An 11,903-nucleotide genomic window follows, 5' to 3' on the forward strand; every position below is an offset into this window, starting at 1 on the left:
TGGTGCTGTCACAGGAGAGTTGAGGGTAGGGGGATAGGAGGGAAAGATGGCATGAGGTGGCCACTGTGATCTTGGAATCTTTTTGTCTCCCTTCTTCCATATCCCTTCTAGGAAATGCCATCCAGGCCTTTGGCAATGGCACAGATGTGAATGTGTCCCCCAAGAATCCCGTGTTCCATGCTACTCAGTCTCCTAGGATGGAGAAGACCCCCTCCTTGCCAGATGATCTGAATGACAGCACCAGCCTGGGGACTAGTGTCATCACTACCTGTACATCTGTCCAGGTGAGGAGGTGTGACCCAATTCATGTGGAAGCATTCCAAGATATGGAGGTGTGACCAAGGAAATCAAGAGAAACATCTCAGGACCAAGGCATTAGAATGAAAGTGGAAGACTAAGTGGAAATTTAGGGAAGAAGGTGTTAGCTCTCATTGGGTCACCACTGCATTCATTCACTCATTCATTTGTTCACATATTAAAGAAGTATTCATTAAGTACCTACTCTGTACCTAGGACTATGTTAAGTATTAGGGAATATAAAGGATATAAAAGTTAGGAAATAGAAGAGAAATACAAGACCCAATCTCTTCCTCCCTCTTTTCCTCTGGAGCCCACCTTGACAGAAGCAGAGAGAGATATTGGTCTTAGGTAGAAGATACGGTAGGGTCAATAGGTAGAATTGGAGCAAATTCTGGAAGGCCTCGAACGCCAGAATTTGGCAAGGGAAACAGCATGCTTGATACCTTACCCTGCATTTCTTTCTTTCTTTCTTTTTTTTTTAAGCAATCAGGGTTAAGTAACTTGCTCAAGGTTACACGGCCAGTTATTATTTCTGGGTGTGGTGCTGAGTGTCTGAGCCCGGGATTCGATCTCCAGGTCGTCCCAACACTGGAGCCGGTGCTCTTACTCGCTGGTTACCCTGCATTTCTTTCTCCTTTTTTCTGTCCCTGGCCAGCAAAATCCCTGCCTTTTCTTCCTCTTCTTTCTTTAGTGGGGTTAATTTTGATGACTGAAACCAACCAGGCAGGACTCTACTTCTTGTTCTGCTCCCTATTAGTGCGAGGGGGAGGGCACTCCTGTGGAAAGCAGAGCTGTTGTTAGCCCTGCTCTTAAGGCTGGGTGAAAGGGACAGCTTCTAATTAGATGAGATATGTTTGAGTAAGTCCAGATCTTTGCTCCTGTTCCTTCTTCACTAGACAGCTAGCAGGTCAGTTGACTTCTAGAAACTTCTCTTAAGTAGCCAAACGGTGGTGTACCCAAATTAATGCAATCATTGAACATAACAGCTTCCCATCAAAATGCATTTACATTAACCTCTCAATTAAAAAAAATTAGACCATAATAAACTCTTTTGATCACCTGGAAATTTTTCTGCAACTCTATCAATGTCAAAGCAATGGTGCTTCTGATTATGGTGATCATCAATCACCTGAAGAAGTGGAGTTGGCATGAGTTATTAGCATTAAATACATAAAACATCAAATTAAAATTTTCTATTTTTCCTCAGCTTTCTTATTCCTCCCTCCCCCCCAAGAGCTGTACATTCTCCACAGCCTATCTTTCTAGACTCTGGGTCTGGTGGGGCTTATCTTTATTTTCATGGCTAATTTAATTCATGAGGTTATAGGGAGTAAGTCTGTGAAGCATCATTCATAGTCTTCATACAACACAAATTTTTGCCATCTTTGGACTTGGCTTTGAGACCTCTGGTGACATTGGCAGTAGAAAGGTCTTTAGACAATTGTGAACTCCCAGCCACCCTTAGAGGACAGAAGAAGGGAGATTTACAACCGAGGGGCTCAATGCCTTTCAGATCTGCTCTTTTGAGTTCCTTTTCTGAAGAAATAAAAGGCTTTGAGGAAGAGAGCTTATGTTTTCAATGAACTCATTGTCTTCTGAATGTGCCTTGCTCATTCCCACCTGTGCATCTTGGCTTGAACATTTTGGAACTACAAAAAGCCTATGGCAGTAGAAAGAGGCCTTGTGGCTCCTTTCCAGAGTTTGATACTAAAATTTCATCAAGCTGCCTACCCCAGGTCCTCATCTCATCCCCTGCATCTCTGCTCCCCCTCTGATCCCTGGTTCTTCCAGCTCTGAATGTCTCTGTTCAGATCCATCTGTCTGGCATCTGGACTAGGGCTCAGACATGAAGCTGGTGGTTACAGAATCACACCAGAAAACAATTTACTTCTGGGAATGTGGGGAGCAGAATCCCTCTCCCTTTTTCCTATTTGACAGCTGAGTCTCAAAGAGATGGAGAGATGTAGCCCTTTGCCCAAGGTCATACAAATGATGTTGGAAAAGCTGGAATTTGAACTTCCATAGTTCTTCATAACATCATTATTCTGACTCCCTTTTAAAACAATCTGAACCTAGAAAAAAGAAGATCCCTGATGAAGAGTTAGAGGATGGGGTTAGTTAAGAGCAAATGTTTTCAAAGTATCTTTGTCTAGGCTGAGACTTTTTTTTTTAAGCAATCGGGGTTAAATAACTTGCTCAAGGTTACACAGACAGTTATTTCTGGGTGTGGTGCTAAGTATCTGAGCCCAGATTTGATCCCCCAGGTCATCCCAACACTGGAGCCGGTGCTCTTACTCGCTGTGCTACCTGGCCACCCCTAGGCTGAGACTTCTTAATTAGAGGGTAGTTAGTTAGGTGGCTCTGTGGATAGAACACTGGACCTGGAGTCAGGAGGACCTGATTCAAATTCAACTCCAGACACTAACTAGCTGTATGACCCAGGGTGAGTCACTTAACCTTGTTTGCCTCAGTTTCCTCATCTGTAAAATGAACTGGAGAAGGAAATGACAAATCACTCCAGTATCCTTGCCAAGAAAATTCCAAATGGGGTCATGAAGAGTTAGGCATGACTGAAACAACAACAGACTTCTTACTCAAGTTTCCAACTGGGTTGTGGTACACACTTGCATTTTATCTTCTTGGGAACTTGTTGGTTTCACTGTACTGGGACGGGTGGAACCCATACCACTTCTTATTCTCACCCTTTTCCACTTCGTGTTTGAGTGGAGTTTTTACAACTTTCCTGGATCACTGAGCATTCTGGATGCAAGCTCCTGGAGTACTCTGAAATTCTCAATCGAGTTAAAGCTTTTGCATCCTTGCTCCCTTTCCCCAAATTCCCTAAATCCGGGAGAATCCCTGACCAGATGCTGCCTTTGTTTTTCTTGGATCTAAACTCCAATCGATTTCTGCTCTCACCCTTTGCATTGCCAAATAAGTCCCTGGCAGAATTATAAATAGGTTTGATTGGACTGTAGGCCACCATCAGAGACTGCAGCCAGCTAGCCTCTTTGTGCACTGCTAATGTTCCCCAGTGCCTGCAATGAATCTATTACCAGATACATGCTCCTCTGGAAATCTTAACAAGAGGCGTTAGCCAGCTTGGCTATGTAAGATGTTTAACTAGAAGATGTTGGACAAGGGAACCAAATAAGCAAGTATAATGAAAATCATAAAAACGAATATGGGTGGCCTCCAGCTTTGAACAACAGGGTGTGTTCCAAAAGTTTTTAAGTCAGTTGTTGGGAAGTTATAATGCATTTTTCCATACACTGTTATCTTTAGTGTAGGTTCATAAGCTGTCCCACAAAGGCCTATTTAGTTTATAGGGTGGTTGGACTTTGATGCTAATAGTGCTGGGCCTGAGATATGGCTCTTAGGAATAGGGGCCCAGGTGGTCTTAGACCACACAATTGTGCATTTATGACAGTGCCTAGCATATAGTAGGTGCTTAATAAATGTTGATCGATTGATACGTAAGGGAAATTAGGGATCATCTTGTCTAACAGATAAGGAAGCTGAGGCCCAGAAAGAAGAATATTTCCCCTTTCCACCAAGGGAATGGTCTCCGTCCCTTGAAGCCATTGAGTACAGAGTATAGAGACTGAAGAATCACTAGTTGGGAATATTGTAGAGGGAGTTTCTCCTTAAGAAGGGCTTGGATTATATGACCTCTGAAATCTTTTCCAGCTTCAAGTCTATGGCAATGATTCAGCCTTTTCCTGAGTTCAGGGATAGACCCAGTTCCACTTTAAAATTAGGTGAAGTTTGTCTTTGGCATCCTTCCTTCCTCTACTTTCTGAATCTTTTCATGGTGCTTCTTCTGTTTCTCTCCAGGAACCCTTATATTTAGGGTCTTCATGTAGTCATGAGTTTTCCTCAATTATACCCTACCCAAGCCTGTCCTATTCTCCAAAGTGTTCTGTTTCAAAACAGTCTCCTTTCCCCTTCCATCCTATTTCCACCCAAATTCCCATCCGCTAGGATCAATTCCTCTAGGATTTTATCTAGCAGTTAATGTGAATCCCTTCAAGGTATTAATGACTGATGCTGGCCTCTGAGCCCTCCCATGAGGTATTAATATTTTCAAAAGCAGAGACTTATTAACCCAAATACCACTTTAATTTTTGGAATTTCAGGCAGTGTGGAACAGTGAAGTAAAGAAATTTGGGTGATGTGGAAAGGGGGTTGGTTTGGGGACAAAGGAGTCACCAAGTAGGCAGACCTATCCACAGGATCAACTTCCCCAAATTCTGTTCTTCATTGCTTCTTTGTTTAGCAGGGATGATGGGGGACCCTTTATTTGCTGGGTTGGGGCCCCTCCCATGGATTTGGACATGTGCTCTAGTTCCTTGCTGAGGGGCATTTGCTCTAGCCCTTTGTTAGGACAACATAGTAAACTACTCTGATTGATCTTAGTGACAGAGGAAGAAGGTTGGACCAAAGATGATTGGTGAATGAGAATCAGAGAGGACGGACCTCCTCCTCCTGTAGTCTATAAGAAAAAACCATGGAAATGCTTCCTCTCACTTTTGAGACTTCTCTCTCTTTGTACAAGCTTTCTCAACTTTGGATTTTGAGGGGGGTGATTTACTTTCTCTTCTCCTCAATTCCACCCCTCCCTTCAACCCCAAGCAACAGTGGCTGCTTATAAGACAAGCACATAGAATTGAAGAAAGGTGATTTCCTTGGTAGACCTGAGATCAGACCTGGAATGCTTCCTTTGAGCACAGGTTAGTTCCAAGAGAGGTGCCCCATCCAGAAAATCAGGGGCCCTCATCAGCATTGATACATTTATTTCTTTAAATTCTGAATATACAGATGTTCTAAAAATTACATTTCCTTACTCTTCCCTGCCCCCATTATCTCTCGTGTTGCCATGGCAGCAGGACTGCAGGTGGGGACAGGAGGAAGGTAATGCTGGGGTAAGGATGAAAGTTTCTAAGTCCTGGATTGGAGCATTCCTGCTGGGATCTCTATAAAGGATTTAGTGTCTGATGTGCTGTCTTTTAGAAACATAGAAAACTGCAGCAGGATGGGAGTTTAGATGGCTTATCAGCAAATGACTTGTTCAAGGTCTCATGGATTAGTAAGCAGCTAAGATGGGGTTCAGAGTTGCTGAGTGTTTCCCTTTCAACCCACCCATCTAGTGAGGTAACCTGCTGCAGCTGGCAGCTTTGGCTTCCTCCAGGAAGCCCAAGATGGGATTCTCCTCCATTCTGTGGCTCACTCAGGGTATTGACTAACCTTTTGCCCTATTCTTGCTTTGCACTAAATCAAGTTGGGATTTGTATGTGGGGAAGGGAACACTTTGGGTGACTTGCACTTTTAGCTCCTTGACACCTTGTTTAGAATTCCACTGGTACTTTAAGACCAATGGACTCCACCAGCGTAGAGCACCAAAAGCTGGTATTCCACATTACTAAGCGATCCATTTTCTTGTTGTTTCTTTTTCTTCTCTGTTCCCTGTACCCACAGACACCTTCAAACTACTTCGATTAAAGCCTGAGATATGTAGATCTCATGAATTTGCTTCCCACCCCCACCCCTAACTCCATCCTACTACTGAGAATAAATGAAATTGCCAAGGGGAAAAACATAGGAGAAAAGAGAATCAGGAACAGAGTTTTGGAAGAGTTTCCATTAAGGGGCCAAGAGAGGAACAGGAGATTGGGAACTGCAATGATCAGAGGCATAGGAGGATAATCTGGGTTATGGAGTGTCATGGAAATCAAAAGATGAGATAGTTCTAAGAAGGAGGGGGTTGTCAGATCAAATACTGCCGTGCACTTTTGGTATGACATTATCTCCATACCCACAGAATTATAGAGTTGGAAGGGACTTCTACGACCATCTACTCCAACCTTTACTTAAAAAGGATTTGGTCATTGAATAAACATTTATTAAATACCTGCTGTACTAAATTCTGGGGAGGAAAGGAAAGGCAAACAACAATCCCTGCCTTCAAGGAGCTCACTGTCTAATGAAGACAACCACATTGTCTATGATTATGTACAAATAAGCTAGATACGGTAAAAACTGGATAATTTCAGAGGGAAGGCACTAGCATTAAGGAGGATTGAGAAAGTCTTCTTGCAGAAGGTGGGATTTTATTTGGAACTTGAAAAAAGCCAGGGAAACCAGGAGGCAGAGAACAGGAGGGAGAGCTTTTCTTCCTTCTTCTCCTCCTCCTTCTCCTCCTCCTCCTTCTCCTCCTCCTCCTCTTCCTCTTCCTCCTTCTCCTTCTCTCCTCCTCCTTCCTCTCCTCCTCCTCCTCCTCTTATTACTACTACTACTACTACTACTTTTTCTTCTTCAACATGTTTAAGATGGGAATATGTTTTGTATGATTTCACATGTAAAATCATCACATTTCTTGCCTTCATAATGAGTCGGGGAGGGTAGGTGAGAGGGAGAGAATTTGGATCTCAGAAACAACAAAAAAATAAACTTTCTTTTTTGCATTCTCAGCATTTAGCACAGTGCTTGGCACATGGCAAGTACTTTCAGAAATGCCTTTTCATTCATTAATTTGTTTCTAGAATCATCGGTATGTTTAAGTATGGTTCAGATACATTTTTGACTCTGTAGCAGGCTAATAAGAGGAAAGGAGGACATCCTTAACCTTCAGAGGTAACATTGTGAAAGATAACCATCTGGTGACCTGGTCTTATCTTACCTAGATCTACAACCTATCCCCTCTTTCTTCTGTCAAGAGGTGGAGTCCTAGGCTGAATACATCTGAGCCAGTATGTGTTATCAGTGCTCTTACAAGTGTGGGTCAGTTGATTAGAGTTATACTTTGCTCTTCTTTACCTTCTATTCTTCCTAGTCTCCTCTCCTTTCTCTTTTCCTTCCCTCTTCTTTTATAACCTTTTCTCACTCTCCTTTTCCCTATTCATCTTCTTCTTTCTCCAGTATCCTCCCCCTCTATCTTTCCTCTTTCCTCCTTTCCTTCACCCCTTCTCTTTTGAAGACTCCTAACAAGTCCTGCCAGCATAATGCAATCACATGCTTGGCTCTGGCCAGAGCACATTAGAATTCAGACTCCATTTACATATACTTGGCTCAGCTGATGACTGAGAGATGGCAGAGACTTTAGCCTGGATAACTTGACAATGGCAAGGTTTCCCTTGCTTCTTTTCTCTTTGTGTTCATCCCGAATTGCAATCTGATATCCTGATATTAGACCTTCCAAAACAGGCTTGATCTCTGGGTTCTCCTTAAGAGACATAAGGCTCTTGTTGGAGCAGATGTCAGAGACAACCTGGAGGTGAAGGACTGGTTTTAATCTAGCTGGTTCTGCCACTATCTTCCGCCTCCTGCTTCACTGCTCTTTCCTATCCTAAACTGCCTCCTCAAACCGTGGGAAATCAGGTTGGGCAGGTAAGCTAGAACCACATTATCAGGCCTGACAATTCTTTGTATTGTCTTGACATCAATACATTCTGCCTTGGATAGATTTCCCTATAATGTTCCTATGGTACTAAGAGGAGCCATCATTGCCATCATCATCACTGATTGCATTATGGGTATGGGTCTCTTAGGGACAGCTTATTTAGCTGCCTAGATGCCCTGTGCATGCCTGTAATGTTCAAAGACTTGTCTGTGCTTCTGGCTAGATTAGTGGTCTGGGTGTGATTTCTCAGTCTTTCCTGGGATTTCTGGGGTTAATAGTACTAGAATAGTTGCTTCCACTCTTTAGTTGCTGCTTCACTTTAATCAGTGTCATACTTTGTGAAGAAGCAATATAGTATGATGAATAAAGTGTTGAACTTGGGATCGGAAAGATCTGAGTTCAAATCTTGCCTCTGACAATTTACTGGTATTATAATCCTAGGAAAATCAGTTAACCTTTCTAAGCCTCAGTTTCTTCATCTGTGAGATTGGGCAATCTATAGTACCTTTCTCAAAGGTTTGTGAGATTTAGATGAGATGCTATTTGTAAAGTACTTCAGAGAATTTACAAATACTATACAAATGCCAGTTTTTCTTCTTCACACAAAAAGAATTCTTTCAATTGGGTGTATGCTTTGATTTGTTATAACCAGTATTGAGGACAGGTTGTACGGAGCCATCTGCATTCACTCAGTCTTTGCTGTGACTAAGAGTACTCATGTTTAAGACATTTGGATGGGGTGAGGGAGGTGCAGTATAGTCAGTCTGTGGGCATAAAAAAGCTTGAAGCTAACTAGCCCATCCAGGGATTAAACCTCTGCACTCTGACCTCAGAATTTAAGTATTTTGCTATACAGTGTTAATAAAAGGAGGAAATACTGAGCACCAAGGAAAACATGTGGCCTTATCCAAATCATTGGATGAAATCAATTCCCTACCCACAGATATGAAAATGTAAGAGAGTGGGGAAAGATCAAAGAGTGTATGGAGAGGGGAGAAAAGAGGGTTCTGGGAAGGAGGCAAGTTTCACCTCTAGAGACAGAGGTATTGTTGTATAGAGGAACTAAAGGTAATAGTACTCAGTCACATTTCCATAGTACTCTAAGGTTTGTAACTCTGTGAGGTAGGTAGTATAAGTAGTATTATTCCCATTTCATAAATGAAAAAAAAAAACACCATAAGTCAGCCGAATTCAATGTGATAAGCATTTATTGTTTGCTCTGTGCCAGGCTTGCTTGGATTAGTTAATCTCAAGGGTGATTAATCCTTCAGAGGTTAAATGACTTGCTCATAGTGACACTGTTCACAGGTGTCTCAGGTCTTGTAACTCAAAGTCCAGCATTCTGTTGACTATGTAGCTGCCTAACTATGAGCGTGCCATTAGGAGACCTGGGTTCAAATCCTAGCCGTACCACTTTGCTCATCTCTAAAACGGAGGTGAGGTGACTTGGCCTGCTGATATGAGGCATAAGTGAGAGAATGTTTGTGAAATGCTTTGTGAATTGTCAAGGGCCATCCAGATGTTAGGAAAAGTGATGATAATCCTGAAGTCCTAAGGCAGAAGGTTGGGCCCAGCATTCTCATTTGTCCACATCCCAGTGACTCGATTCTTATAAGGTGCTTTTCTTCCACAGGAGCAGGGACTGAAACTCAACAAGTCCAAAGAGCTGAGCATGTGCTTCACAGAGGTAAGAAGGCAGGATAGCTGATGTGGGGGGACCAGAGGGAGGCAATAGCTGGGGAACACCAAGTACCTGGCAGGAAGCAGACCTGAAGATGGGGTCAGGTTGGTCCAGGGATCCAGGCCCAGCCCCCTTCATACCCTGTTAGGCCTGTACTTAAGTTTCAGCTTGAATCTGGACAGGGACTTACTCTGTCCATCAGTGAAATCATGGTGGGTAGGGCTTACTCTCAAAGACAGGGAGATATTCACCTCTAGAAGTGAGCAAGCAGTCATCATAGCATAATGGAAACATCATGGGATATGACATCAGACAACTTAGGCTCAAATTTTGCCTCTACTGACTATTGTCTCTTGCCTGAGTTCTCTTTCCATCTGTAAAATGAGGGAGTTGAAATGGATTATCTCTTAATGTCCCTTACAGCTCTAAATCCTATGAACCTACTGAAGGATAGGGGCTATGAAGGGCCTGAAGCCATCCCTGCAGGGGAGAGACCATTCCGGTTAGAGTCCTTTTCTCAGCTCAAGGATCCCTTTCTACTTGAAGCCTTTCCTGATTCCCTGGTTGCTAGTGACTTCCTCTTCAAAATTACCTTGAATTAATTTTTTGTATGTACCTATATTTGTACATGTTGCCTCTCCTCACAGAATGTAAGCACCTGAGGGCAGAAACTGCATCACTTTTGTCTGTGTATAGTGGCAAGCATAGTGCCTACCATATGTACTAGATACTAAATTGACTATTAAATTAGTGAGTGTCTTTTGTAGGCAAAGGCTTTCTGCCCTCAGGGTTTCTGCCCTCCAGAAGCTTACTGTCTAGTGGGGAGTGGAAATAAGGCATATACACCTCAGGCATAGGGTAGCATATACTGATTGTCAAATGAGAGTACCGACCAGAGGTGCAATAGGAATTTGAAAGGAGAGTTTATGGAGGGCTGGGGCAATCAGGAAAGACTTATGGAAAATTTGAGCAAGTAGAGAAGCTTAAAAAGAGATTGATGCACAGCCCAAGGAAATGGGGCTCAAGGAAACGGGGTTACATCTTCTAGTTTCCACAGTCCTTACTCAAACCTAAGACTAGAGAGATGTGTTTTCCTCTAATTTAGCCTAGCCCAAATATCGGAGGAAAAAGCCTCTTTAGTCCTAACGGACCCTCATAGCCCTCCTGTGGCCATTGTGCCAGGAGGCACATGCCTGGTCTGCCTGCCCATAAGAACAGCCCCAAGTAAGGTTGGTACCTGGATTCAGAGCCTCAAGGATGAGGTAGCCTAATCTAGAGGATAAATCCTGGGTCTGAACTTGGGAGGGGCTGGTCAGGCAGGATTCCTGAGATTTTTGCCTTTTCTGTCCTAGACACTATTCCCACAAGCCACATTTCTTTCCAGGGTCTCAGTCTCCTCCTGTCCCCAGCAGAATCACTAAAGAGAGCCATGTTGACTGTGCAGTGATACTAACTTTTGTTTTTCTTGTCTGTATTGGGCTCCTCTTGTCTCATGCATACAGCTCACCACGAACATCATCCCAGGATCCAATTTTGTGGGATCGCCTGACTCAGTTGATGGCCGGCCCAGACCTGTGATTACCCTGACTGCAGTTACTTTCCTACTGCTGACCCTGGCATTGTAGGTGATGGAAAGTATCATATCTGAAGATTTCCAAAAGCTACAAAACAAAACACAAACACACACACACACACACACACGAACCTGCCCAACAAAATGGAAACAGATGATATGTACAGACACAAACACACACCAACGTACACATTCCTTGCAAAAAAAAAAAAAAAATCACCTTGTCTCTGAACTCATCTCCTCTCAGCTTTCTGCTCTGGAGAATTTTTTCTAAAGCAAACAGACAAAGCAGGTGATTGGCCTGAGAGCTGGCACTGGATGCCCCCAGTACTAGGGGAGGGCAATTGGCTCTCAAAATGCCCTTTGCATTTTCTCAGTGTTTCCTTTCTCCCTTCCTTTGCGGAAACAAGAGACAAAGGTAATGCCATGAAGTACCTGACTCTGGAAGGACCCAAAGCTGTGACCAGAAGAGGCTGGAGGGAGGTGTGCTCCTGGTACATTTCTGCCTTTGGAACTTGTCCATGGGACCAAACTCAACAGCCTGGCATCAGTGTGTGCGTGTGACCACTGAGGCTGGGGGAGGAACTGGCAGCGTGGCCATTCAGCAGCCTTTAGTGTTTTCTCATGGCGCCTTCAAGAACTGTCTTTATTTTCCTCCCTCTTTTTCTCTTCTTCTTTCCCCCCAACTCCCATGCCCTTAGAGGGGCCGGGCATTACCTGTTCCAATCAATCTGTGTGCTGGTGTTTTTGCTCCCTAAGGATACCTGTGAAGGGGTGTGTGCGTGCGTGTGTGTGTGTGTGTGTGTGTGTGTGTATGTGAGGGGGGAGGTGCTGGGGAAAGACCCTCTGAGGCTGGCTCCTTCATTGTGATTCATCCCAGAAGGATGTCTCTGCCCAGGCTAAGGGGTTCAGCCCTCCTCCATGCTTATGCAGTGGTCACCAAAACAAGC

At 43.6% G+C, this 11,903-nt stretch overlaps 1 protein-coding gene across 6 annotated transcripts in view; it reads left to right on the forward strand.

The window, feature by feature from the left end:
* The window catches only part of GFRA2 (GDNF family receptor alpha 2), a 102,984-nt gene extending 91,464 nt beyond the window's left edge, over positions 1 to 11,520 (forward strand). For all 6 annotated transcript variants that reach the window (XM_069075736.1, XM_069075731.1, XM_069075732.1 and 3 more), the window contains 3 exons: positions 112 to 284; positions 9,333 to 9,386; positions 10,883 to 11,520. In XM_069075736.1, the coding sequence (XP_068931837.1) occupies positions 112 to 284; positions 9,333 to 9,386; positions 10,883 to 11,005 (350 nt within the window). In that variant the 3' untranslated portion in view covers positions 11,006 to 11,520. The remainder of the gene's footprint in view (positions 1 to 111; positions 285 to 9,332; positions 9,387 to 10,882) is intronic.
* Positions 11,521 to 11,903: the final 383 nt, after the last annotated feature.

This window comes from Petaurus breviceps, unplaced genomic scaffold (genome assembly GCF_028583685.1).
Source record: "Petaurus breviceps papuanus isolate PSGF00001 unplaced genomic scaffold, PetGlider_PUasm1.0 90919, whole genome shotgun sequence".
NCBI lineage: Eukaryota > Metazoa > Chordata > Mammalia > Diprotodontia > Petauridae > Petaurus > Petaurus breviceps.